Below are 24,048 nucleotides of genomic sequence, written 5' to 3'. Positions count from 1 at the left end.
CCGACAAATTGCTGCCGTCGCTTCGCTGAAATATCCTGGTGAGGATTTAATTAAACACAACGTAGGGTCCCGGCTAGCGCCAACATATTTTGGTGCCGACACCGCGGCACCACAATATGTTGGCGCTAGCCGGGACCCTACGTTGTGTTTAATTAAATCCTCACCAGGATATTTCCGCGAAGCGACGGCAGTATTTTGTCGGTCGATCTTACTTGCATTCGCACTGCAGTAAACCGATAGCGAACAGCAATGCAACTAACGGGTTGTTGTGTTTAAATTGTACGGAAATATGAAGTCTGGGACGGCTTCCAACTTAAGCCTGGGACGGCTTCCAACTTAAGCCTGGGACGGCTTTCGTGCAGATTGGGACACTGCGGACACTTCGAATACATTAAGCCATGGTACGGCTTTCGCACGGGTGGGGACACCGCGGAACACTTCGGATGTGATGTAATAAACTGGTACGCGTTTATTCCTGATTAACTGACTAGTATATTAAAATGACTATGACAAACAATTACTATGACTACGACAATCACGACAAATATAAAAACTTAATATACTATCGAAGTACCGTAGTACTGTAGTACCGTAATACCGTAATACCGTAATAGGTATCGTAATACCGTAATAGAACAGTATCGTGCCTGATCTGATCTGCACTGCCCTTATATAGTTTGCGTACATTATTATATGAACAAAGTTTGTCTCTACCGGAAAGCATATTACGTGGAATATGCCGGAAAGCCTATAACGCAGACGAATGTAATCGCAAACTCTCTCAACTACTAATAAAACTGATCGAATAATAACGTTGATCGATTTCTACTTCATGTACAGTGAAGCTCACTTAACTTGTCTTCTGACATATGCAATTGTGCATCAACATACCGCCCGCCTTGAAAGACTGAGCTTTCAACAAACTTTATCTGATGTCAATGAACTGACCTATCTTAGCTTAATACAATTGAGATTCATTACTGCTGTGTAATACTGTATGCGATTTCTGAAATGCCTACTGTTATCACATATCCAAAATTACTGTACGCGTTCTATTTCCCTGACTAGCCTATTTATTACAAATTCTCTGTATTTGCTATTCACAATAATTTTAGTATGCTGCTTGCTGGTACTCTATGATCCTTTGGCGAACCATGGGCGTCGAGGACGGGAGACTTGAATTCGACTCCGTCAACTGCTATGCAGCCGGCGTCGATAAGACAAGACCCGAGCGACTCCGCTGGTTCCACCACTGCGATGAGCCGCAATGATTGCTAAGACCGTAGCAATGTTATTGACTGGGATAAACTTCCTCGAACAGCGTGTTGTTGCATGGAAACGGACTGTTGCTGCAGGACAAGTGAGCTGATGATCTAGTAGACTACAACTGATACAGTGATCCACTTTCTTTGATGAAAATCTGATAGTTGAATTCCTTCTGTTAACCGTCTCCGTAGTTCTGCTTCACCCTTGGTGGTGATGAATTATGATCTGCGGTGATGTTGACTATTACAACGTTGCCTGTATGGGAGGACGGATCAGTTTCTGCTGCTTTCAATTTAGATTGTATACTTAACTTGGAATAGTGCTGGGATGGTAGTTCTGATCACCTCGATCAAAAACTGAACCATCCCTGCTTGCTTTGTTGCTGGAACCTCGAAACCACTTCTGGCATGTGGTTGTCAACGGCTGATTTTGTTTACATTGTACAGCATACTGGTGGAAGAGTGCATCGGAGGCATCAATGACGAAGATTGAGGCTAAACTGCTTCTCTGACGTGATGGTGATTATATGTAGCTGTAATGATCCTCTAACTGGCGGAACTGTTTGGTGCATGAAGTTGATGCTGACGATCGGGAAAGTTGACTATGGATTTCCAATAAAACATTGCTGATGCTTTGACGAGAATAGTGCTTCGACTTTTGCTGAACTGTTTCCTAACATACGATAATTTTTTGTGTACTTTTGTTCCGATGATACGAAAGAAGATGAATTGCTGGTAATGGTTGAGGCCTGGAACAGCTTTCACTCTTAAGCTTGGAACGGCTTGCAAAGCCTGGGACGGCTTGTTAGCGGATAGGAACACCGCCGGAAACTGTTTCTCCGAATTCTAAAGAATGCTTCAACACAATGTCAAACTTTGTTGACTGGCGACTCATCTCCTACTCGAGCTTTTGGAGTTCGTACTTGATCGGATGAGTACACTGATGGTTCAATATAGAACTTGGTTGAATTGTGCTGAATTCAACCCGAAGTGAATGGATGCCGCTGCTTGTTGTAGAAACAAGCCCGAATGACTTACTGGCACGCACCGCAGTTGAGTCGTTTCCATTTCGCAAAATGGATTATAGATTCCAGATGATTGGAACACTTCAGCAGGTCTGAATGAAACAAAGCACGAACGATCCGAAACCGCAGAACCTTTCGACCGACATTTTGCAAAATTATCAGCTTGACAGTTTGTTTTTGCTCTTTACGTGAGGGTATGACGTATGACAAAGACGGCGGAGATGGATTCTGCTCGTATTTCATGATGGGTGAATGAAGGTGCGCACATTTTGATATTCAATAGGTATCACAGTTAGAGTGACATTATTCAACGGAAATCTGTGGGGATTTAACTGTTACAAGTGCATGCAATTTTATTATCCGATGATGAGTTTCAAGACAAAATGGGAACGTTGTCATTACGGGCATTTTGGGCACATGTCACACACATTTTCTAAACAGCATTTTCGTTTTGCGGAATAGTTTTACACTGAAATGAGTACTTTCTGGTTATCGTTTCTATCGACAGGGTTTTCGCCGCACATCAAATAGTGAGCATAATCGAAACAAAGACAACTGCGCGCTGTCACGAATACTTCCAGTTCATTGTGAACAGAATGTAAACGACAATGAAGGTCGTTTTGAAACTTTAACAATGGCGGTTTCGGGCAGGCAATCGTACCCTTCCACGTGGTGATCATAGATTATCGTTTTCTTCTTAGGAATTGCACTTATTTCTTCTCATTATGAACGGTAATGAAAAACCGTATGGCAAATTAAACTTCATTTTCACATTTCCACCGTCGCGTCCGATACATTACATTACACTGGTAACTGATTGTTCGTCTCGCAATGAGAATGCTGGTAACTCTTCGTTCGTCTCGCAAGGAGAATCCTGGTCACGGCACCAAATTTATGATGGCGCTCACCACACGATTATGATGAGGCTCATCTGAACCCTACGTTGTGTTTAAATTGTACGGAAATATGAAGTCTGGGACGGCTTCCAACTTAAGCCTGGGACGGCTTTCGTGCAGATTGGGACACTGCGGACACTTCGAATACATTAAGCCATGGCCAGGCTTTCGCACGGATGGGGACACCGCGGAACACTTCGGATTTTTTGGTGCCGTGACCAGGATTGATTCGGACCGCGTCATTCTGCTGCAGCCATTTTGCAATTCGGAGCCAGGCGTTGGATGGAATTTCGGATCTTTGCTGCTTTATATGTACAAGGCCTAAATGATTGGGCATAAGGTAACGACCTGTCCAGTACATTTCGTGGGTATCGCAGGTGCCTTTTAGATATTTTTTCCTTTGTTGCATGTACGTTACACGTTCCTGTAATTGTTCGTATGAACAATTGTTGCCATTATTCGCGGAGTTTGCATTGTGTTGGCCACCAAGCGCCATTATTCCTTTGTAATTAGGTTACAATCGCTCCATTGTTCACTGTGGCGTCCCTAGCCGTGGTGAATACCATTAGCCGCGCGCCATTTTGTACGCTACTGCTGCTGTGGTTCCGGCCGATTACTGGAAATCTGTTCTGCGGTTCATCGGTTCACTGCACATAACCGGATTTTGTTGCTGAAATTTTTACTGGATTTCGGAAGCCGTCCCGGGCTTTGAAATCTCAAGTTTGTACGGACTGTACTAATTCAAGTTCCTGTTGGCTGAAATATTATACAAGGCACATTTTGCCTTGAAAAAGGTGAGCCTCTTTCCAAGTTTTTACCACCCTCCTGTGGGTCTACTGTGGTCTTTTGTTCTGCAGGTAACTTTGTATAAATTGGACCACGTTTCGCGTTACCAGCATACAAAATGGCAGACGACCAACAAAGGAACCAGTTACTTTCGCGAAGAGATACGCTGCTCACTTCTCTGGGTCGGGCAGAGGTTTTTGCCGAAGAGTACGTTGCTGCGAGGGACGAATCGCAGGTACCTTTGAGGCTGGAGTACATCACCAGCGTTTGGAACAATTTGGAGTCAGTTCAAGCGCAACTGGAGGACAACGAAACAGATCAAGAGGGTAAGGCGGAGCATGCTGCTGTGCGCGCTAATTTTGAGCCACGGCTTTTTCAAATAAAGGCATCTTTACTTTCTATGCTGACTCCTCTTCCTAACGATCGTAGCCCTCAACCCTCGCGTGTTTCCTCCACTCTCTCCGGCATCAAACTGCCAACAATTTCGTTGCCTGAATTCGATGGCGACTACATGCAATGGCTTCCGTTTCACGATACCTTTTTGGCGTTGATTCATTCCAACTCTGATGTTCCGGATATTCAGAAGTTTCACTATTTAAAGGCAGCTGTCAAGGGGGAAGCTGCTCAGTTGATAGAATCGATTGGCATTAGCTCCGCAAATTATTTATTGGCTTGGCAAACGTTGGAAAGCAGGTATTCCAACGATTATTTACTGAAAAAGCGTCACCTACAGGCACTATTCGATGTTCCGAAGATGAAGAACGAGTCCGCTGCGGCACTTCACGGGTTGGTGGACGAATTTGAACGCCATACCAAAACTCTTCGACAACTGGGAGAACCAACCGAGCACTGGAGCACGATTTTGGAGCATCTTCTTTGTACCCGCTTGCACGACGATACAGTGAAGGCATGGGAGGATCATGCGTCGACCGTCAGCAATCCGGATTACAATTGTCTCATCGATTTTCTTCAGCGCAGAACACGAGTTTTGGAATCCATCTCAGTGAATCATCGAACACCCGATACGCAGTCTACTGCCGCTTTATCAGCTCAGCCGTCGAAGAGATCGTTTCATTCCCAGATCCGTCTTTCGTCTTGTGCCTCTACAGCTAATTCAGCAGTGACGGATTCTCTTGAGAAGTGCATCCTATGCAACCAGTATCATTTTTTTTATTTTTATTTTATTTTATTTTTTAGGAGCAAGGGAAAAGCCCGCTGGAGCTGAGATCTTTGTTCTCCTTCTCCAGCAGGCATAAAACCTTCTCATCTTTGTATCAACAGATAACATTTGTCCAACTGATACATAACGAAATCTTAAATTACCCTTATTTAAACTACAAAGCTAGCTAACAACTATTGATATCGTCTAATTATCTAAATAAAACTAGCGGGGAAAAAATCGGAGATAACGGGTTTTAATGGTGTTACGAGATAGATTTAAATCAAATTCATTAGAGCAAGTATTGAATACGCGACACATACTCGAAAACGGTTCATTAAAGCCATAGTTAGTTCTAGCACGAGGAATTCTGAGAAAGGGATTAAACCGCAAATTACGCCGATGAATGTCAAAATTTAGCTGTTGTAGGAGATCTGCACAATCAATTCGAGATTGGATGAGGTCCGCGACGAAAACAGCTTTCAATGTATCACGGCGGACAGATAGCAAATCGAGGTGTATGAGCCTACAACGATCTTCGTAGCTTGGGAGATTCAAGGGATCTCTCCAGGGCAGGCGACGCAAAGCAAAACGAATGAACTTGCGCTGAACAGTTTCAATGCGCAGCTTATCAGTTTGGTAATATGGTGCCCAAACAACAACAGCATACTCCAGTGTAGAACGAACTAGAGCGCAATATAACGATTTCAGGCAGTATATGTTATTGAAATTCTTTGAGATGCGAAAGATGAAACCTAGCATCTTGAATGCCTTAGAGAGGGTATATTCTATGTGACATTTGAAACTAAGTTTTGAATCCAATAACACACCTAGATCCTTAATTGATGTCTCCCGTTTTAGTACAGCTTGCGAAATAGTGTAATCATACGTGATCGTGGTTCGTTTACGAGAGAAAGAGATAACGGAACATTTAGAGGCGTTCAGGACCATTCTGTTGACGTTGCACCAGTTGGAAAATACATCCAGCTGTGACTGCAAGAAATTTGAGTCTTTCAGATCTTTGATGAGATGAAACAGCTTGAAATCGTCGGCGAATGATAGCTTCATACAATGCAATGCGAAATTCAGATCATTTAGATATAGCAGAAATATGAATGGTCCTAGATGGCTTCCCTGAGGAACGCCAGAGCTCACGATGAATGATGTAGTAATGCAGTCACCAATTTTCACGGTCATACTACGACCAGTCAGATATGATGCCATCAAATTGAGAAAAGGGCCGCTAAATCCAAGCCTGTCGAGCTTTGCAATTGCTATTTCATGGTTAATCTTGTCGAATGCAGCAGTGAAATCTGTATAGATGGCATCAACTTGATGTTGCGCTTGCATAGATCGAATGATATATGATGTATATAGAACAAGATTTGTAGACGTAGACCGTTTAGGCATGAAACCGTGTTGAGTATCAGATATGTAACTGGAGCAGTTGTGAGTTATGAAGTCCAGGATTATTATTTCAAATAGTTTTGAAACTGAACATAATGCAGCAATTCCTCGATAGTTTGAAATAAGGGATTTATCCCCTTTCTTATAAACGGGAAAAACGTAAGAGTTTTTCCAAGATTCGGGAAAAGATCCAAGCTGGAGAGATAGGTTGAACAGTTTTGTCAAAGGTACAAGAAGACTTCTGCAGCATTTTTTCAACACTAATGACGGAATACCATCAGGGCCGGAACTTAATGATGATTTCAGTTTCAAAAATGCATTGTTAACGTCAGCAGTCGTAATCGTAGGATGAGGACCAAACGATGAACGGAGTGGAACATTGCTGGTGGCCAAGAGAATATCCTGCGTAGACAAAGTTTCTTTGGAGAAAACACTGCTAAAGTAGCTGCGGAATAGGTCACAAATACCAGAAGGGGTCGAAGCATCCAGTTCACCAAAAACCATATGAGTTGGTAATCCCGATTCATTCCTCTGATCGTTGACATAGTTCCAAAAAAGTTTGGGATTATCTTTAAGATTATTTTGGATGTTGCGTTGGTAGTTATAGTAAAGCGCCTTATTCAGTCGTTTATAACGGTTGTTAACAAACACATAATGTGATCTTAGTTGAAGAGAAGGATGCTTTGTAAGTTTTTTTAAGGTAGACCTTTTTTCACGTTTATAGCGTTTTAGAAGTGAGTTTGACCAGGGAGGATAAATTTGTTGACGACACGTTTTCTTTGGAACGAACTGGTCAATTGCATAAAGCACAATATTCGTCCAAACTGTGGCAGCGATGTTGCAGTCGTTGTCCGATAATAGCGAACACCAATCAAGTGATAACAGAAACCTATTCATCGCCTCGAAGTTACCTTTCTTGTAGTTGTAATAGGTAGATTCTGATGTAGTGTTAAATATTAGTGGCGAAGATTCCATTAAAGAAATATGGAGTGGTGGGTGATGACGACAGAGTTTAACCAGCGGTTCGGGGGCTGCATCAACTAAACAGAAATTCAAAAGCTCCTGACTGGCAAAACATAGATCCAGAAGGCGATGATTGCTGTTGTAATGATCATTCAATTGAACTAGACCAGCAGTGTTATAGTCGTCCAGTAGTCTATGATAAACATTGCTATTCAAGGAGTCAGCATTTGGATACAAATAATTGGAAACGGAGCGAATCCAATTAACACCAGATAAATTGAAGTCGCCTAGAATCATTAACTTATCGTTCAATTCCATTTGGTTAGTAACTAGCAAGAGCGAATTCAAATGTTGCTGAATCAATTCCATATCGTTGATGCGATCAGGCGGTATGTAAATTACACAGATAAAAAGTGTGCAATTTTTTAGTGTAAGAGCAACCCATAACTGTTCAACACTAGTACAGTTCGGAACATGTAGCGAACGAGAATGAAAATTTGAGCGACAGGCCAACAGAACTCCGCCGCCGCTTTTTTTAAAGCTATTTAGTTCGTTCCGATCTTGCCTGTATACCGAATACGCATTTCCAAAAATTTGCTTTGATAGTGTGCTACTGTTCAGCCAGGTTTCGATGAATATGTATATGTCATAGGCACGATCAGCGCAAGCTAAACGGTAATGATCGATACAGCTATTCATTCCTCCGATATTTTGATAGTAGATTCCTAAACAAGTGTTTGGCTTTGTCGAGTTGGATACTGATAAGGCATTGGAGGGTACTGTACCGGTGAGCGAGGGTAGGGACGACGGATCGATTGAGAAATGATTGGGAATGATCGAGGAGATTGTACTTGGGTGTAGTTGTATACATTTTGTTGTCGTGGTGGAGGTCGTGATGCATTCGGTCTGCGTAGGGGTGCTTGCTCTAAAAAAGGAGCAATAGACACACCGGATGGCCAGAAGTCCGGAGAAGTTATTAAATTTTCGAAATCGCTAGGGACCCGCAGCTTAAACGATATGAATGAGAGCGGTCGATCGATACTCTGGCGGACGAGTTTTAAGCATTCGATTAGACTACTGTCACACCTAAGTCTGGTTTGAACATAGTGTATAATATTTTGTACTGTTTCGTTAGGTAAAAATCTTGTTATATAGTACCAGTTGCTGCTATCTTGTACTTGCTGTGCTGGAGGTGCAACTAATAGAGGAGCTTCCTGACTGTTTGTATCGTTGTTTGTAGAATGAGTAGTTAAAATACTATGATAACTAGGCCCTACATAAGGCACATTTGACAGAACTGAAATGCTATTAACTTGCCTGTTTTTGTTAATTCGTTTAGGTAACGGTTGCAGAATGTTGGTTGTTCTAGACTCTGATTGCGGAATGTTTAAAGTATGAGGTGAATTCGATGATGTAGAATGCGAAACTGATACGGCAAGGTCAGTTGCTGTAGGCGGCACAGTGGCTGGTAGTGTGAAATTGGTAGTCGATAATCCATTGCTCAGTACGGGTGTGCAGCTTGCATGAGCGTTGGTAGAGATCACAGTAGCGGTGGTGGCGGTTGGTGGTGGATGTGGAACAGTGCGGTTATGATAACCGGTCGGGAATGTCGGTGGTTGAAAACATGTGTTGATAGAGGTGACGGTTGACGGCGGATGCGTAGTAGTAATGTTGTGGTGGTTTGTGGAGCATATCGGCGGTGGAATGCTTACGTTGTTGGTACAGATAGCAGAAAGTGCCAGTGTTGAAGCTGTAGCATTTTGCAGTAGCGGTGGAGCGGTATCGGCATTGCAAGTATTGGCGGTGGTTATGGGCGACGGTGATTGAGCAGAGGTAGTATTTGTCGGATTTTCGGTTTCGTCTGGAATGAGCGGAACTATAGGATTCGAAGAAGATTGAATACGTACTGGAACGTCAACTCTCGGAATTTTATCAGGTTGCGCTAACGATGGTCTACTAGTGCTGCTGGTCCGCGGCCGTTTGTTGTTGTCCTCGAGTATTGATTCGAAGAGGTTTGTGAGATCGAGATGAAGGTCGTCAAGTTTCTCAAAGAAACGTGTACCATCGTTGACAGAACGTTCGGCTAGATCCCGTGATCCAGAACGGTGGATGCAGCTGGTCCTAGTACAAGTTGTAGAATACATGCGACAGAAAAGTTGCATAGTATCCGTTAAAGAGCCAATCAACTTAAGAGCTGAGGTGGTTCGCTGGAGAATCAATTGCATAGTTGCATCGGTGGACTCGTTGCGATTTGATAATTCGCGGCACTGGAAGCACAGCCAGTATACTCCCGGACACTCGCGAAAAGATTTTACTTGCGAGTTATTCAAATTAGCGCACTTAACGTGGAAATTTTTGGAACAACACCGACAAACTATTTTGGTGCCTCGCGAGCCAGAAGAACCAAAACAAACATCGGCATCGCATTTGCTTCTTGTCATTATGGAGCTACCGGTAATGAAATGACAGATGCGTGAGAGATGGTGAGTACTTTGAGTGCTGGCGTCTAGCAACTGAGTAGCACAAAAGGCAGCTTATTGTCTTCACCAAAAAATATTTTCTACGAATAACGGCGCACTATACGTAAAGTATGACGAAAGCGATATGTCACCGACTTTGGATGCACGTAGAGCACTTAGCGAAATAAATGTCAGAAGGATTGATATGGATTTACACTATTTATAGGCGATTATTTATAGAGCGAAAAATGTATCTTCTATGGACTCGGTGTACACTGAACCAAAAAAAAAATTTGTTGATGCGATGTCCGCGCTTCAACCGACTTTCATTGAGCGAACGCCAGCAGTTAGTTAATTCCAAACGTTTGTGTCGCAATTGTATGAAGTGTGATCATATTGTCCGTCATTGCCAGTCGAGCTTTAATTGTCGAAAGTGTAATCGTCGTCATCACACACTTCTGCACCCTGAGCATCCCAACGGATCAAGCCAAGTCAGTCATGAAAGTGAGCCTACCGTTCCAGCTAGTCCAGTTTTCAATTTTTCGCAGTCTAATGGATCTTCTACAGCTGAATCTTTTAAGCAATCCACTGTTACCGCCACCGAGAGTCCCAGAGTTGAAGTCAGTAGTGCAGTTCATCAACCACGTGAAAGCGTTTTTCTTCTCACAGTGATCGTGAAGGTTATCGACGTCTTTGGTGTAGAGCATCTTGCACGGGCACTTCTTGATAGTGCATCTCAACCGAACCTTATAACCGATCGTATGGCACGAATTTTACGTCTTCAAAGGCAAAAGGTGAATGTAACTGTTCAGGGTGCCGGCAAACTTTCCAAGCCTGTGTGTGAATCCGTCTTCGCTCAAGTTCAGTCTAGAAAAGGAGATTTCTCATGCAATGTAAACTTTCTGGTAATGGATAAAGTTACGGCGAACCTTCCATCACAAAATATTTCGATTGCAGAGTGGTGTATTCCGAAGGATTTGTTTCTCGCAGATCCATCCTTCAATGAAAGTCAACCAATTGACATGGTTTTAGGTGCAAAGCATTTTTATTCGTTCTTCCCGAGTGCTGCTCGTCTGCAGCTAGACAAAAATCTCCCTCTGCTCATTGATAGCGTTTTCGGTTGGATAATAGTCGGATCAGCAAGCCAAGTTTCTCCTACACAAACCCCCGTGTCAACAGCAAACGGCATGGTCATTTCGATGTTATCGTTAGAAGACAGTTTGGAGCGTTTCTGGAAAACTGAAGAGCTGACAACGAAAGACAACTACTCTAGCGAGGAAAGACACTGTGAATCCTGTTACCAGTCAACTGTTTCTCGAAATTCCGAAGGACGCTATATCGTTCGATATCCCAGAAAGCCAGACTTCAACGTGATGCTGGGTGAGTCGAAGAGCTCCGCGCTACGACGGTTCGAATTACTTGAAAGACGTTTGAAACGAAATTCAAATCTCAAAGATGAATACCACCAGTTTATGCGAGAATATCTCTCCCTCGGCCATATGCGATTGGTTGAAGCGGACGACGAAAACAATTCCCAAACTTACTACCTGCCGCACCACCCCGTTTTCAAGGAAGCAAGTACCACAACCAAAATTCGAGTCGTGTTTGACGGATCAGCGAAAACTTCTTCCGGCTTCTCTTTGAACGAAGCTCTCTGTGTCGGTCCCGTGGTGCAGGACGATCTATTGACCATCATTTTGCGCTTCCGAACCTATCCGATTGCGCTCGTCGGTGATATCGCTAAAATGTACCGGCAAGTACTTATTCACCCAGACGATTCTGCTCTTCAACGTATCCTTTGGCGTTTTTCTGATCAAACACCAGTCCAGACATATGAACTACTCACTGTTACGTATGGTCTCGGTCCGTCTTCATACCTAGCAACTCGTACACTTCAGCAACTGACCGAAGACGAAGGGATTTCTTACGCGTTGGCAGGAGCTGCTATTAAAAAATGTTTTTACGTAGACGACTTCATAGGTGGAGCTCAAACCATCGAAGAAACAATCCGTCTACGCACCGAACTGAGCGACTTGTTGCACAAAGGAGGATTTACACTACGAAAATGGACTTCTAATCAGCTCGAAGTTTTGCAAGGTCTTCCCAATGATGAGATTGGTACTCAATCTGCTTTACATTTCAGCCCTAACGAGACAATTAAAGCCCTTGGTATTAGCTGGGAGCCTGAAGCCGATCACCTTCGTTTCGACTCTCAAATTCGATGTAGTAATGAACCGCCAACCAAGCGCACTATTCTTTCGGATATAGCAAAACTATTTGACCCTTTAGGACTAATTGCCCCCGTTGTAGTTCGAGCAAAGATACTGATGCAAGAGTTGTGGCTGCTATCGTGCGGATGGGACGATCCTGTTCCAGAACCTATTAAAACCAAATGGGAGAAGTATTACCACGAATTGGCGAATATCTCCGAGCATCGAGTAGACAGATACGCGTTTCTACCTGACTCTGTTGTACAACTGCACACATTCGCAGATGCATCCATATCTGCATACGGTGCCTGCACATACGTCCGCTGTGAAAGTAAAGGGAAAGTAAAAATACGACTACTGGCTTCGAAGACACGCGTCGCTCCGCTGAAACGAATAAGCATTCCTCGTTTGGAGTTGTGTGCGGCAGTACTAGCAGCCCATCTACATGCTCACATAAAGAAAGCTATCGATGTAAACGTTTCAGAATCATATTTTTGGTCTGACTCATCTGTCACTCTGCACTGGCTACGATCACCACCGAATGTTTGGCCTACCTATGTGGCTAACAGAGTATCTGAAATTCAGCAGTTTACACATGGTTGTCAATGGAAGCATGTTCCCGGATGTGAAAATCCTGCTGACCTGGCTTCACGTGGCATGTCGGTTGACGAGTTTTTGAAAAACGATATTTGGATCAGCGGTCCCAGTTGGTTATCACGTCCACTCCAAGATTGGCCAGAATCAATCCCACCAAGTGTTTCACACGAGGAATTGGAAATCAAAACTACCGTCGCAGTTACTCAAATAACGCCAACAGTACATCCCTGGTTTCTCCGTTGGTCGTCATACGGCCGTCTTCTTCATGTCATTGGGTACTGCATGAGATTCGTTAACAATACCCGAGCTAAAATACGCACGCAGCCGCCCACCTCGCCCGAAGTTATTGTAGGCCGTACACTTACCGTAAATGAGCTTGCCAAGTCCAAAACGTTCCTCATTCGGTTGGCGCAGAATGATGAATTTGTCGCAGAAATCAACCAGTTGGATAAAAATAAATCGGTATCGAAATGTTCCCATATTCGCCAAATGACGCCGTTCTTAGATGCAGAGAGAGTGTTGAGAGTAGGAGGTCGTTTAAACTTCGCACAGCTACCCTATCAAGCAAAGCACCCGGCTTTGATTCCAACAAACCATCCGTTCACACGACTGATAGTTGAGGATTTCCATCGCAAATTACTACACGGCGGCGGACGTCTGCTATTAACAGCAATCCGAGAAGAATTCTGGCCACTCAACGGTCGAAGACTAGTCCGCAACGTAGTCAGAAATTGTTTCCGTTGTACTCGCCTCAATCCGGTACCTGCGCAGCAACAAATAGGCCAACTGCCTGTATCGAGAGTCATTCCCAGTCGTCCCTTCAGTGTTACAGGTGTTGATTATGCCGGTCCACTCTATCTTCGTCCTATTCACAAACGTGCCGCTCCCGCCAAGGCCTACCTGTGCGTATTCGTGTGTTTTTCGACCAAAGCAGTTCACTTAGAGCTAGTGAGCGATTTGTCTACTCAGGCCTTTTTATGTTCATTGCGAAGATTTATCGCGCGACGCGGTCGACCCGCACACATTCATTCCGATAATGGGAAAAATTTTGAAGGGGCTAAAAACGATCTTACCGAACTGTTTACGATGCTTAAAGAAGGTTTTCAGCAGGACGAAATCGCAGCCTTTTGCACAGAAAAGGGCATAACCTGGCATTTAACACCGCCGAAAGCACCGCACTTTGGTGGCCTTTGGGAAGCAGCCGTTAAAGTTGCCAAAAAACATTTGTTCCGTCAACTAGGTTCGAGTCGTTTATCTTTTGAGGAAATGTGCACCATTCTTACTCAAATCGAAGCAATAATGAATTCTCGACCGTTGCTTCCAATGACAGAAGACCCCAATGACTTAGCTGCCCTAACACCTGCGCACTTCCTGATTGGATCATCGATGTATGCCCTGCCCGACCCAGACCTTCAGAACGCTCCTGTCAATAGACTCGACCACTACCAGAAACTGCAACTGCATGTGCAGAAATTTTGGACCCACTGGCGGAAGGAATATCTCCAATAACTGCAGAAAGATACACGAGGATGGATACGAAACAACGAAATTGTTCCCGGTAAAATGGTCATCATCGTAGACGAACTACATCCACCAATCCGTTGGCCACTTGCTCGAATCGAAGCGGTATTACCTGGAAAGGATAAGCTAACACGAGTTGTTTCGCTTCGCACTGTACGAGGTATCATCAATCGGCCCATCAGTAAAATATGCTTGCTGCCCAGTGCATCCGTGGCTCCCGAAGTAGAATCTACTAGCAACAATCTCCAGCCAGTTCAAAGGATTTCGGATACCTCATTAGATTAAGCTGAAAATTTTAATGTGTTAGCCTGTAAGAACTGAAAGTGTATTGTATCATATCTGTAAGTTCAATGTTTGTGAATTATGTGTATATTTAATGTTGAACATAGTCGTTCAAGGCGGCGAGTATGTTGCGTCGCACTAGTTTTACTGGCGACACTTTTTACCAACACTGCCTTCTGCAGATAGTTGGTGCTACCGTTCATAGAATTATGTCAGTTTCTCAGGCCCTTCTGGCAACTCAGTTTTTCATTTTATCTTCTCGCTCTGTTCACAATCATCAGACCAGTCAGTCTCAAATAAACCTGCATTAGAATCGGACCGTTTTTTGATCTGTCATAAAGTCCGAAGTGTATCGAACAGCAGAAGTGAAATACACTAGCAATAGTCCGTGAATAAAGTGACTCAAACGTTAAAATAGTGTAGTTTTTATTGGCAAGAGTCCGCCAAGGTTCATCCAGTTGTGAGTTTTATCAGTGCAGCTGTTTGTTTGTGGCTGTTCGTCTTCTGCTCCTTTGGCTGCTTTGGTGACCGCTGTGGCTGTTTGCAGAACCCGTTAGTTGCATTGCTGTTCGCTACCGGTTTACTGCAGTGCGAATGCAAGTAAGGTCGACCGACAAATTGCTGCCGTCGCTTCGCTGAAATATCCTGGTGAGGATTTAATTAAACACAACGTAGGGTCCCGGCTAGCGCCAACACAGCCCTCTTACTCAATTTCAGAACAGAGCTATGTGAATAAGTGAAGTTTTTGAAAGGAAATTACACACACCTTTGACTTGTTCTCATTAGTGGAATCAGTTGGAGCAAAAAAAAAATAATAAATATTAAATTTGGGGACGAGTATAGCGTCGATGCCTTCCCCGCAGTCTCCACAACTCCGCACATAGGGTCAGAAAGCATTTTCTGACCCGAAGAGGTGAATGACCTTAAGGTTAAAACCTCTATAATTCAAACAAAAAACGTATTAAAACCCAATTTTTCATTGTTTGGCGATTATTCGTGACAAGAAACTCCAAATGAGGGGCGACTATTGGTAACAAGTATGATATATTTCCCTAAATATTCATTGTTTTATTGAACCATTACCATCGTTAACCGTTGTAACCGGAATCTGATTTTCTGAAGTGTAAATAGAGTGCAAATGTTTAAAATAGGACATGAGTTAGAGAAAGGTTATCCTTACATTGCGGGAAATCAAATTGTGTTACTGGTAATGACATCGAAGCGTATCCGTTCTATTGTGTAAATGCTTTACTGTATCTGAATCATAGTCTTCTTCATCTGATATATTGATATTTTTACATTTCCCACTCGTTTCCCAGCCTATCTGTTCAATTACTAAAATAATGTTGAAATCCATTAATCTATAATAACGAGTTTTGAATTGAATTTTCATTTCATATTTCGAACTTGATTTTTATTAATTGCACTCGGCATTAATTTGCATGCATGAACACCGATAAAGCACAGAGAACAGACATCCAAGTAGAGATTTCAATTTGAGTAAGAAATTTTACGGCTGTTTTTTTGGCAATCACCAAGTAGCAATTCTTCTGTGTAAGCGCTTCGAACAGCCCAATAATCCTTTATAGGTTCTTATGTTCCAGCTTTCATACAATGTTTATTCATGCATATAAAATTGTGTACAACGGTGATGTTTAATTTCCTTCCCGAAATAACGAAGATCTCGGTAATTTATAGTCAAACGAAAATACTGTGATTTTTAGTTATTTTAAAATTTGCAGGGGTGATTGCTGAGCACTCGGCTGTTCGAATCGCGGCAAATGTTTGCCGAGGTTAGGAGAAAAACTCTTTAATTATTTTTTATATCCTTCATTTTTTTTGCCTTTCTCATTGTTCAACGTGAATTTAAAAAAATATTTTTCTGATTTGAGGTCTCGAAGGGGTTGAATCGATGCGAATGACAAGACTCGCTATCTTTGCGGCATTTTGTCGCTATCTTGTCGCAACGCAATTTTTGTTGACCGCTAGCACAGATAACAGATATACAGGCTCACATATGAACTGTGTGTAAAATTTGCTCAATCAGCGTGGCGAACACTTGCAGATGTCACCACGATCAACACGAAGTGCCACCACTATTTTGGTGCCGCTTTCACATGAGCCACAATTTTGGGTGTAACATTCACTTCTCGCTAGATTTTTGTTTTGCTGTTGGTTAAAATGAAAAGTTCATTTTTGTTTTATTCCGATCGAATTCTCGTGTGATTCATGCGACATGGAAATAAAATTGTCTTCAACACTTAGGGAAATCGTGTGATAAGTGTTAAAATTGTTATAGTTGGAATTTTTCTACAACATGCAGGAGGATTTTGTTATCGTTCCGGAACGCAGTGAAACGTTTTGATAGATCGCGGCGAACAGTCGAGTAGGTGGCAGTAGTGTTTCCAACGTACAGCAAATTTGAAATTTACACAGGATTTTGAAAAATTTTGTTCGAGCCTGTATATCTGTTATCTGTGTCGCTAGTGAAAATAACAATAGAAAGGTTATGTAATCACTTGAAAAATCTACTAGTGAAAATGTCATATACCATTCGACTCAGTTCGTCGAGCTGAGCAATGTCTCTGTGTTTGTATGTGGCAAACAATCTCACTAGGTTTTCTCGGAGATGTCTGAGCCGATTTTGACAAATTAGGACTCAAATGAAAGGTCTCGTGGTCCCATACGAAATTCCTGAATTTTATCCGGATCCGACTTCCGGTTTTTTTCTTTACCCCAAAATTTACGCTAGGTGTACATACCCACTTTGATTAATTTTACGTTTCGTCTTTGACTCATCAGTGGGTAGCAGTTTATGTTGAACTGCTATCGCGACCTGACGGCTCAACACAAATCGCTAGGCAGGTCACTGTAGCAATTCAACACATATTGCTTCGCACTGTAGTAACTGTAACCATAATATGTTTCTGAGTGTATGCGCTTTCAAGGTCATGATGTGAGATATATGTTTAGGAAATAAGAATATCCAAAACCCTTGTATTCTTGTTACATCGGGTGAAAATCAACTACATCTTAATGGAATATAAAATCACCATCTCATTTTTTGCAGCGTATTCGAAGCAGCTCAAAGAAAAAATGAGCTGATAATTCTTTTCAGTGTGAGGAAGTTTTATAAATCGATGCAACTTTTGAGAGATGCTAGCAGCTATGTTATGTTTTGAAGTTTCATTCCTGCTTCTGTATTTCTAAGGGGCTAATTTCACTTCATTTTCAGAAAGGCGGCATTTCTTGTCATGGTAGAAATTGGTATGCGTGCATGCGTATTTCAGTTTGTTTCGATCATAAACTCTACGGTTTTAGTTTTTATTTCATAATGATTTAACTGCTAAAAATGTCGCAGTTTTCTCGTTAGATTTACATACTGAAGCAAACGACACCTACTAAAACATGAGTTCGGAGCTGGACATGGAAGAGCAGAGTAAATATTTTGAATTTATGTGCACAGTACAGGTTTATTTATGAACTTCTTACAGAGCTCTTGCGTCGGAAGAAAAAATCTTCCGAATGTGGTAATTTGCAGCAGTTGGCGGACTCGTGTCGCAAATTAGGTGAGTTGTATATCGACCGAGGCGAGTATCGAAGAGCATTGAATGAGTTTAAACTTGTGGCTAAGGCATACCACAAACTCAAAATGCCTATGGAAGTGGGCCGCGCGAATCGGCTTATTGGAGAAATGTTCATGCTACTGGACGAATTTGAGAAAGCTTTACAGTACGAAAAGGTGTATCTTGATATTGCTCGTCGGGAAGAGGACAACACCGAACTGCAACGAGCGTATGTTACGATCGGACGAGCCTATCTGTTGAAGGGACAGAGTTGCGAGGATGCCGAAGCGGCCCAGGAACCGTTGGATGAAGCCGAGAAGGCTTTCCAGAGAAGCTTGAAATTGAGTCGAGATTTAAAAGGTGTTGGAAAGCTAGAGCAGTTAGATATGGAAGCTAGATCGTTGCTAAATCTGGGAGTCACTAAAGAACATCAGGGACACTTGGAACAAGCTGTCGAATACATGCAAAAAGCAATCAAAATTGCGAAAAATAACGATCTCCACGAGCTGCTTCACCAGTGCTACATTTCCGCAGGACTTTTGTTCAATGCGAAACAGAAAAACCATTCGAAAGCGTTGAAAGTTCTCAATGAGGCACTGGAAGTAGCCTCCAGGCTACACAACAAAGCATCTAAAATGTGCGAAACATTATTGATTAAAGCACATGTTCTAATTCGGATGGGAGATTTTCAAAGTGCCAAGCAAGCTCTGAAGAAAGCATACAAACTGAAAACACCCGTCGTATCGGATGCAGAGAATATTGAACGGCAATTGAAGGTTCTCGTTGCTATTTGTCGAATCGAAGATCAGTTGATTTCTACCGGGAGCAGTGAGTATGCCAAGAAGAAACGCCTCTACGAGCAGATGGGAGATGGTGCTTGCAAATTGGAGAACTACTCCAAAGCAATAGATTATTATTTAAAAATGTTGGAATGTGCTCAATTAAACGGAGAGGTGGATCGCGAATTGATTCCTATTTACGTCAGTTTGTATCAAACGTATAAGGATAACAATCAATATGAGGATTCATTGATTTATCTGTGGAAGGAGTACAACTTGATATCGAATATTCCGAAAGAAGCTTTCAATACGTTGCTGAATATTGCCGAAGTTTACGAGGCGCAGAACAAGTCTTGTTTTGACATTGAAGCTATTTACCGTCGAGCCAGACAGGAAGCGAAAAAAATGAAATCATTAAAACTGGAAAGCGTTTCGATGAAACGGTGCATTGCACTTCTGAAAAAGCACGGAATGGATTTGATGGCAGAAAATCTCGAGAAAGAAGCCAAAGAAGCTGGCATTGATTTGGCCTTGGAAGAAACTGTGCTGAGTGATGACTCCGATGACGAGGATCAAGATGAGACAGAAACCTCGATTGAGTTCGCAATCAACACACCGGATATTGGAGAGGATGTCAATCTTTCCGAGCTATCAAATTCGGATGGGGAAACTGCAAATAAATCTATAACGCAGTCGGATTCTACAAGGAACACCAGGAAACGTGGCACATCGTTTCAGGTCCGAAGAAACAACAAAGGAGAAACGCAGTTACATCAGGCTTGCATCAGTGGTAACAAAGTACTAGCACAAAAGCTCCTAGATCAAGGTCATCCGGTGAACATTCGAGATCACGCCGGATGGCTGCCGCTTCACGAGGCTTGCATTCACGGTCACAAGGAAATCGTAGAAATGTTGCTCGATCGAGGTGCTCACATTAATGACAAAGGCGGAACCAGCTGCGATGGCATTACTCCGCTTTACGATGCCTGCTCCAATGGAAACTTGGAAGTTGTTCAGCTTCTTCTGGATAGAGGTGCTAATTGCACTCTACGGACCGATTCTGGAGATACCACGGCAAACGTGCTGGAAGTTTGGTTTCAAAGTGTACAGAAGAAACTACAGAATGAGCATATTTTATTTTACAACACAATTAGAGATCGTATACTAATGTGTCTGGAAAACGCCGGTATCAAACCGGATGAACTGGCGAAAGTTCCGGAAGCAATTGAAACACTAGCTGGAGGAACTCGCTCAACTCGCAGGCGAACCAATCGCGTTTGTCGCTCGGATTCCGAATCAGGTAATGAAAAAACACGAACCGTTCGTACTGCTGCTAGTAATCGTAGCTCTGGCTATGGAAGCACCAAAGAAACAGGTCCGACTTCGTCTCGAAAACGTCCAACAAGTCTTCGCTCAGATACGTCCGATCTATCGTCGGATTCGGACGAAGCTAGAAAAGAAGGATCACGAGCTTTATTTCGAGAGAAAAGTTCCACCGGTTCATCGGGAGTTGACGATTATCGCACCGCAATGAAGGTACTTCGAAAGGGCAATACCGTTAGGGCCCAAATAGTATCCCCCCTGAAAGATCCCAATCCTGGTCCGTCAAAAAGATCTGCTTATATGCGCGAGGAGGAAGTCGGTGATGATTGGTTGGAGGACGATCTTTGTCAAAATACCAAGCGACAAAAATTTCTATCCTCTAAAGGCTATCCTGAATCGAATCGAGCAGTAACACGAAACGCGGAGCCAGAGAATATTCTTCCAATTTCCGACCGAACCATTACTTCAACCGGTTTAGAGTATGATTCGGATAGTCCACAACGAACGGATAGGGCATCGTCAGAAGAAAACTCTGCCCCGGATGCGGTCCAAGTGCTAATGAATGCTTCTGGCAAAAGTTTTCAACGAAAGCCGTCGGCACAGCAAACCACGCGCCGACGGCCTTCCAGCACCAGTCAGCGAAATCAAACATCCCTGTTGGAAGTGGGCATCAGTGTATCATCGCGATCGAACAGTCCCACGGCTAGTTTAACCGAGAAGGATCTACTGCCGGTACCGGTCGATCACAAAACACCCACAAAGAATGGAACCGCAACGATCCAGTTCAGCAACAGAACACCAGTCAAAATTTTACCACCCAACATGGTACGTGTCATGGTGGAAGGAGTTTCCATTGATATTAGCTACGACGAAGGAAGAATCATGGAACTGAACGTCGGTTGGTTAATCAACGAAGTTATCAAGCGATACGGAATGTGAGTAAAAGAGCGGATGCTGTAACAAACAAAAGATAAAACTATGTAAATAATATCTTTGTTTATTTTTTTCGCCTACAGCAAACATGGAAAACGACCACTGTTGAAACTTTTACGTTCCGATGGTGGTCTTTGCGTGGATTCCGATCCGCTGACCACGCTGCTTTGCAATACCGAATCTATCATTAATACCTATGTCATCGAGTACGACCAACTGCGGTCAGATCAATTCTATGAAGACTACTGTAAACACCGCGATGTTGGTAAGTATTTCAATTTCAACATGCTTTCCATATTAATCATTCTAGCATTATCATTTTAGAATTTCTTCCCGAATTGATGCAAGTCCTAAGTGGATTGGAAAATACTGGAAACCTTGCCTTACGTCGGGATTTTTTCCGCGGCAAACCTCGCCAATGGGATGTTCTGTTCCGGGCTCTCTCTTGCCATGGTCGCATACGCGAGCTCAATCTTTCCTTCAATCAACTAACGGACGCTGACTTTCAGCCGTTGACCGAGAAGCTATCCTCGCTCAAGTATCTGGAAAAACTGAATCTTTCGATGAACGTGATTAGCCATAAAGGAATCTACAATTTGTCCTCCCTCATAAGTCCGAGTCTTCCGGATGAAGGAATAGCGGCTCTTATGCACCTGACCGAGCTGGATCTCAGTCGGAATCCACTGCTGGACCAAAGTCTGCTGGTACTGACTACGGTCTGCCAGCAGCTGAAACAGCTCATTTTACTCCGTTTGACCTCAACGGCAATCACGAATCTAACGTTCGCCTCGCCCCCGTTGGACATTAGTCGGTTGCAAGTTTTTGATGTTTCAGAGAATAATCTGAACAAAAAATCGATAGACTACATGTTCAGCAAACTGAATACAAGAATTTTAACTGAACTCAATCTTCGATCGCTTGGGAAACTGAGAGACTTCATACCTATTTTTACAAATGCTGTTCAAGCAAACGATTTCGATATGCTGCGTTCGTTGAATTTAAGTAACTGCGGCTTAGTCGATGCTGATCTCGCTGCGATTCTCTTCGCTTTACGAACCAGTGCGGAAAAGCTGAAGCACCTGGATGTTTCGTTTAATGCTAAACTAACGCAAAAAAGTTTGATAGAAATTTTCGAAAATTTTACTTGCTATTCACTAGAATCGGTTCGCTTTCTTCAAAATCCTTTGGTGCTGAAAAATTGGGGAGAACATATGGTTGACGTTATTCATTTCGACCGGGATAAATGCTATCCGAATCGGGTTGAATTGATGGTACCGTTAAAATTGGACGATACGTTAAAGGAAGAACTTCATCGTAGGTTAAGCAGCTTCTGGGAATGTATTTGGCCCGATCGCGCCATGGTGGAGATTGATAAGCACACGGTGACACTGTTGGTGCGACATTAAATGATGATGAAAAAGTTTTCTAATAAAACGTGATAATGCATATTGTATACGTTGTTTTTATTTATTTTTGTTGAGCGAAATCTTTACCCTTTGATTCAGGAATGGTATCGGGTTGGTTGTCATTTTATTACTTTGGAGTTTTAAGTCATGACTTTTCGCTCTCATCCAACTTGAAACGGTTTTTACAAATAGTTTCACAACCATGTAGATTTATAGATGCCGCATCGCGATGCAACGATCAGTTGCGCATATTGTAAGTGCTGATCAAACAATGCAGCGAATATCATCGTAGATCTATGGAGTTAGATAAATTTTTAAAATGTACTGATGAGATATGTAGAAATGACTTTTCCACACCTATTTTACATTTCAACCGAATTTGTATTTCGATCGTGTTCAAGTTTTTATTACAGGAACGTTACTCGATCGAAATGTAGGATGGAAATTTCTACATTCGATCGAAATGTAGACCAAGAATGATAATGATGTTAGTGACGTAACCGACAAACATACTTTTTTTTCTATTCGCTGAATTTTCTCGGAGATGACTAAACCGATTTCAACATTCTCAGACTCGGTTCAACGCTAATGTTATGTCATTGATCATGTTCAAAGATACCACTACCGGTTTCGGAGATATTACCGTAGAATTGACGTAACGTCGCACTTTTTAATTTCCATTTCCATCCGCTTCCATTCGGATATAACTCAACAGATTACAACAACCCTAGACTCGTTTGAAAGCACTGATCTATCGTTGAGCAAATTCATAAAACCAAATAGCGGATATTTTCGGTGCCGGCGATATAATCACCCCTATTCTGTACGTCGATCGATTCGAAATATTCCGATCGAATGTGCAATTTCCATTCTGCATTCCGTTCGAGTTGGGTATGAACTCGAATGTCATTCGTTCGAGTTGTTAAATTTTCGAACATTACTCGATCGACTTGCGTACGTATTAATTCTGTTCGGTTTAGAATCGTTCTAATTTGTTTATACAAGTGTGATGGTTTCGTTTATGGATCAGGGTCATTTCGCCGAAAGCCATTTCGCCGAAAGCCGTTTCGCCGAAAGTCATTTCGCCGAATGTCATTTCGCCGAAAGGGTCATTTCGCCGATTCCTGCAATTGACTTGATATTAGAATTGGAATTGATTTAAAATAAGCACAAATGAATGATAATACATTAACGCCCGTTTTGTTAACCTACAATTGTACTTCATGAAAAAAGATTGATTCTTGTACTCTTGAAAGAAGATTAATTCATGAACCTAAAAACAGAGTTCCCAAGGAAACTTTTTGATTATTAGCCACTAATCATCAACGCAATTGCATAGGTGTACCAAGCAAATGTGGTATTTTTCCGTTTACTAAGTGAAAAAATATCTAATGCGGCTTCGCCACATCGATTTGAGTCGTGTGCTGTCCGATCTCGCTACCGCTCGTTCGGACCTAACTAAAGCAAAGAA

The 24,048-nt window shown here is 42.6% G+C and overlaps 4 protein-coding genes across 4 annotated transcripts; 3 read left to right on the top strand and 1 right to left on the bottom strand.

The window, feature by feature from the left end:
- The first annotated feature begins 4,090 nt into the window (after window positions 1-4,090).
- Window positions 4,091-5,085, top strand: LOC131434391 (uncharacterized). The gene is made up of 2 exons (XM_058601058.1): window positions 4,091-5,040; window positions 5,082-5,085. Exons 1-2 carry the CDS (start codon window positions 4,091-4,093, stop codon window positions 5,083-5,085), a joined length of 954 nt encoding a protein of 317 aa, XP_058457041.1.
- Window positions 5,086-8,226: 3,141 nt separating this feature from the next.
- On the bottom strand, window positions 8,227-10,667 carry LOC131434390 (uncharacterized). The gene is made up of 4 exons (XM_058601057.1): window positions 10,475-10,667; window positions 8,819-9,362; window positions 8,660-8,719; window positions 8,227-8,587 (listed from the first exon to the last, which is right to left on the bottom strand). The coding sequence occupies exons 1-4, from the start codon at window positions 10,665-10,667 to the stop codon at window positions 8,227-8,229; spliced, it is 1,158 nt and encodes a 385-aa protein (XP_058457040.1).
- Window positions 10,668-11,147: 480 nt separating this feature from the next.
- On the top strand, window positions 11,148-14,276 carry LOC131434388 (uncharacterized). Its single transcript, XM_058601056.1, has one exon. The coding sequence runs from the start codon at window positions 11,148-11,150 to the stop codon at window positions 14,274-14,276; it is 3,129 nt and encodes a 1,042-aa protein (XP_058457039.1).
- Window positions 14,277-17,838: 3,562 nt separating this feature from the next.
- Window positions 17,839-22,610, top strand: LOC131437491 (tonsoku-like protein). Its single transcript, XM_058606875.1, has 4 exons — window positions 17,839-18,009; window positions 18,065-21,173; window positions 21,255-21,436; window positions 21,496-22,610. Exons 1-4 carry the CDS (start codon window positions 17,979-17,981, stop codon window positions 22,575-22,577), a joined length of 4,404 nt encoding a protein of 1,467 aa, XP_058462858.1. The 5' UTR covers window positions 17,839-17,978; the 3' UTR covers window positions 22,578-22,610.
- The last annotated feature ends 1,438 nt before the right edge of the window (window positions 22,611-24,048 follow it).

The sequence above is a fragment of the Malaya genurostris genome, chromosome 3 (assembly GCF_030247185.1).
Source record: "Malaya genurostris strain Urasoe2022 chromosome 3, Malgen_1.1, whole genome shotgun sequence".
NCBI lineage: Eukaryota > Metazoa > Arthropoda > Insecta > Diptera > Culicidae > Malaya > Malaya genurostris.
This window is presented reverse-complemented; position numbering and strand designations above follow the sequence as displayed.

Coding starts and splice junctions, on each gene's coding strand:
- LOC131434391 (XM_058601058.1), top strand. CDS start 4,091: ATGGCAGACGACCAACAAAGGAACCAGTTACTTTCGCGAAGAGATACG.
- LOC131434390 (XM_058601057.1), bottom strand. CDS start 10,667: ATGCTCTACACCAAAGACGTCGATAACCTTCACGATCACTGTGAGAAG. Junction 9,363..10,474: donor AAACTGGACTAGCTGGAACG/GTAGGCTCACTT, acceptor CGCTCATTCCAG/ACGAAACCGAAAATCCGACA. Junction 8,720..8,818: donor AAACGAATTAACAAAAACAG/GCAAGTTAATAG, acceptor CGATACAAACAG/TCAGGAAGCTCCTCTATTAG.
- LOC131434388 (XM_058601056.1), top strand. CDS start 11,148: ATGGTCATTTCGATGTTATCGTTAGAAGACAGTTTGGAGCGTTTCTGG.
- LOC131437491 (XM_058606875.1), top strand. CDS start 17,979: ATGAGTTCGGAGCTGGACATGGAAGAGCAGA. Junction 18,010..18,064: donor GCTGGACATGGAAGAGCAGA/GTAAATATTTTG, acceptor AACTTCTTACAG/AGCTCTTGCGTCGGAAGAAA. Junction 21,437..21,495: donor CTGTAAACACCGCGATGTTG/GTAAGTATTTCA, acceptor TTATCATTTTAG/AATTTCTTCCCGAATTGATG.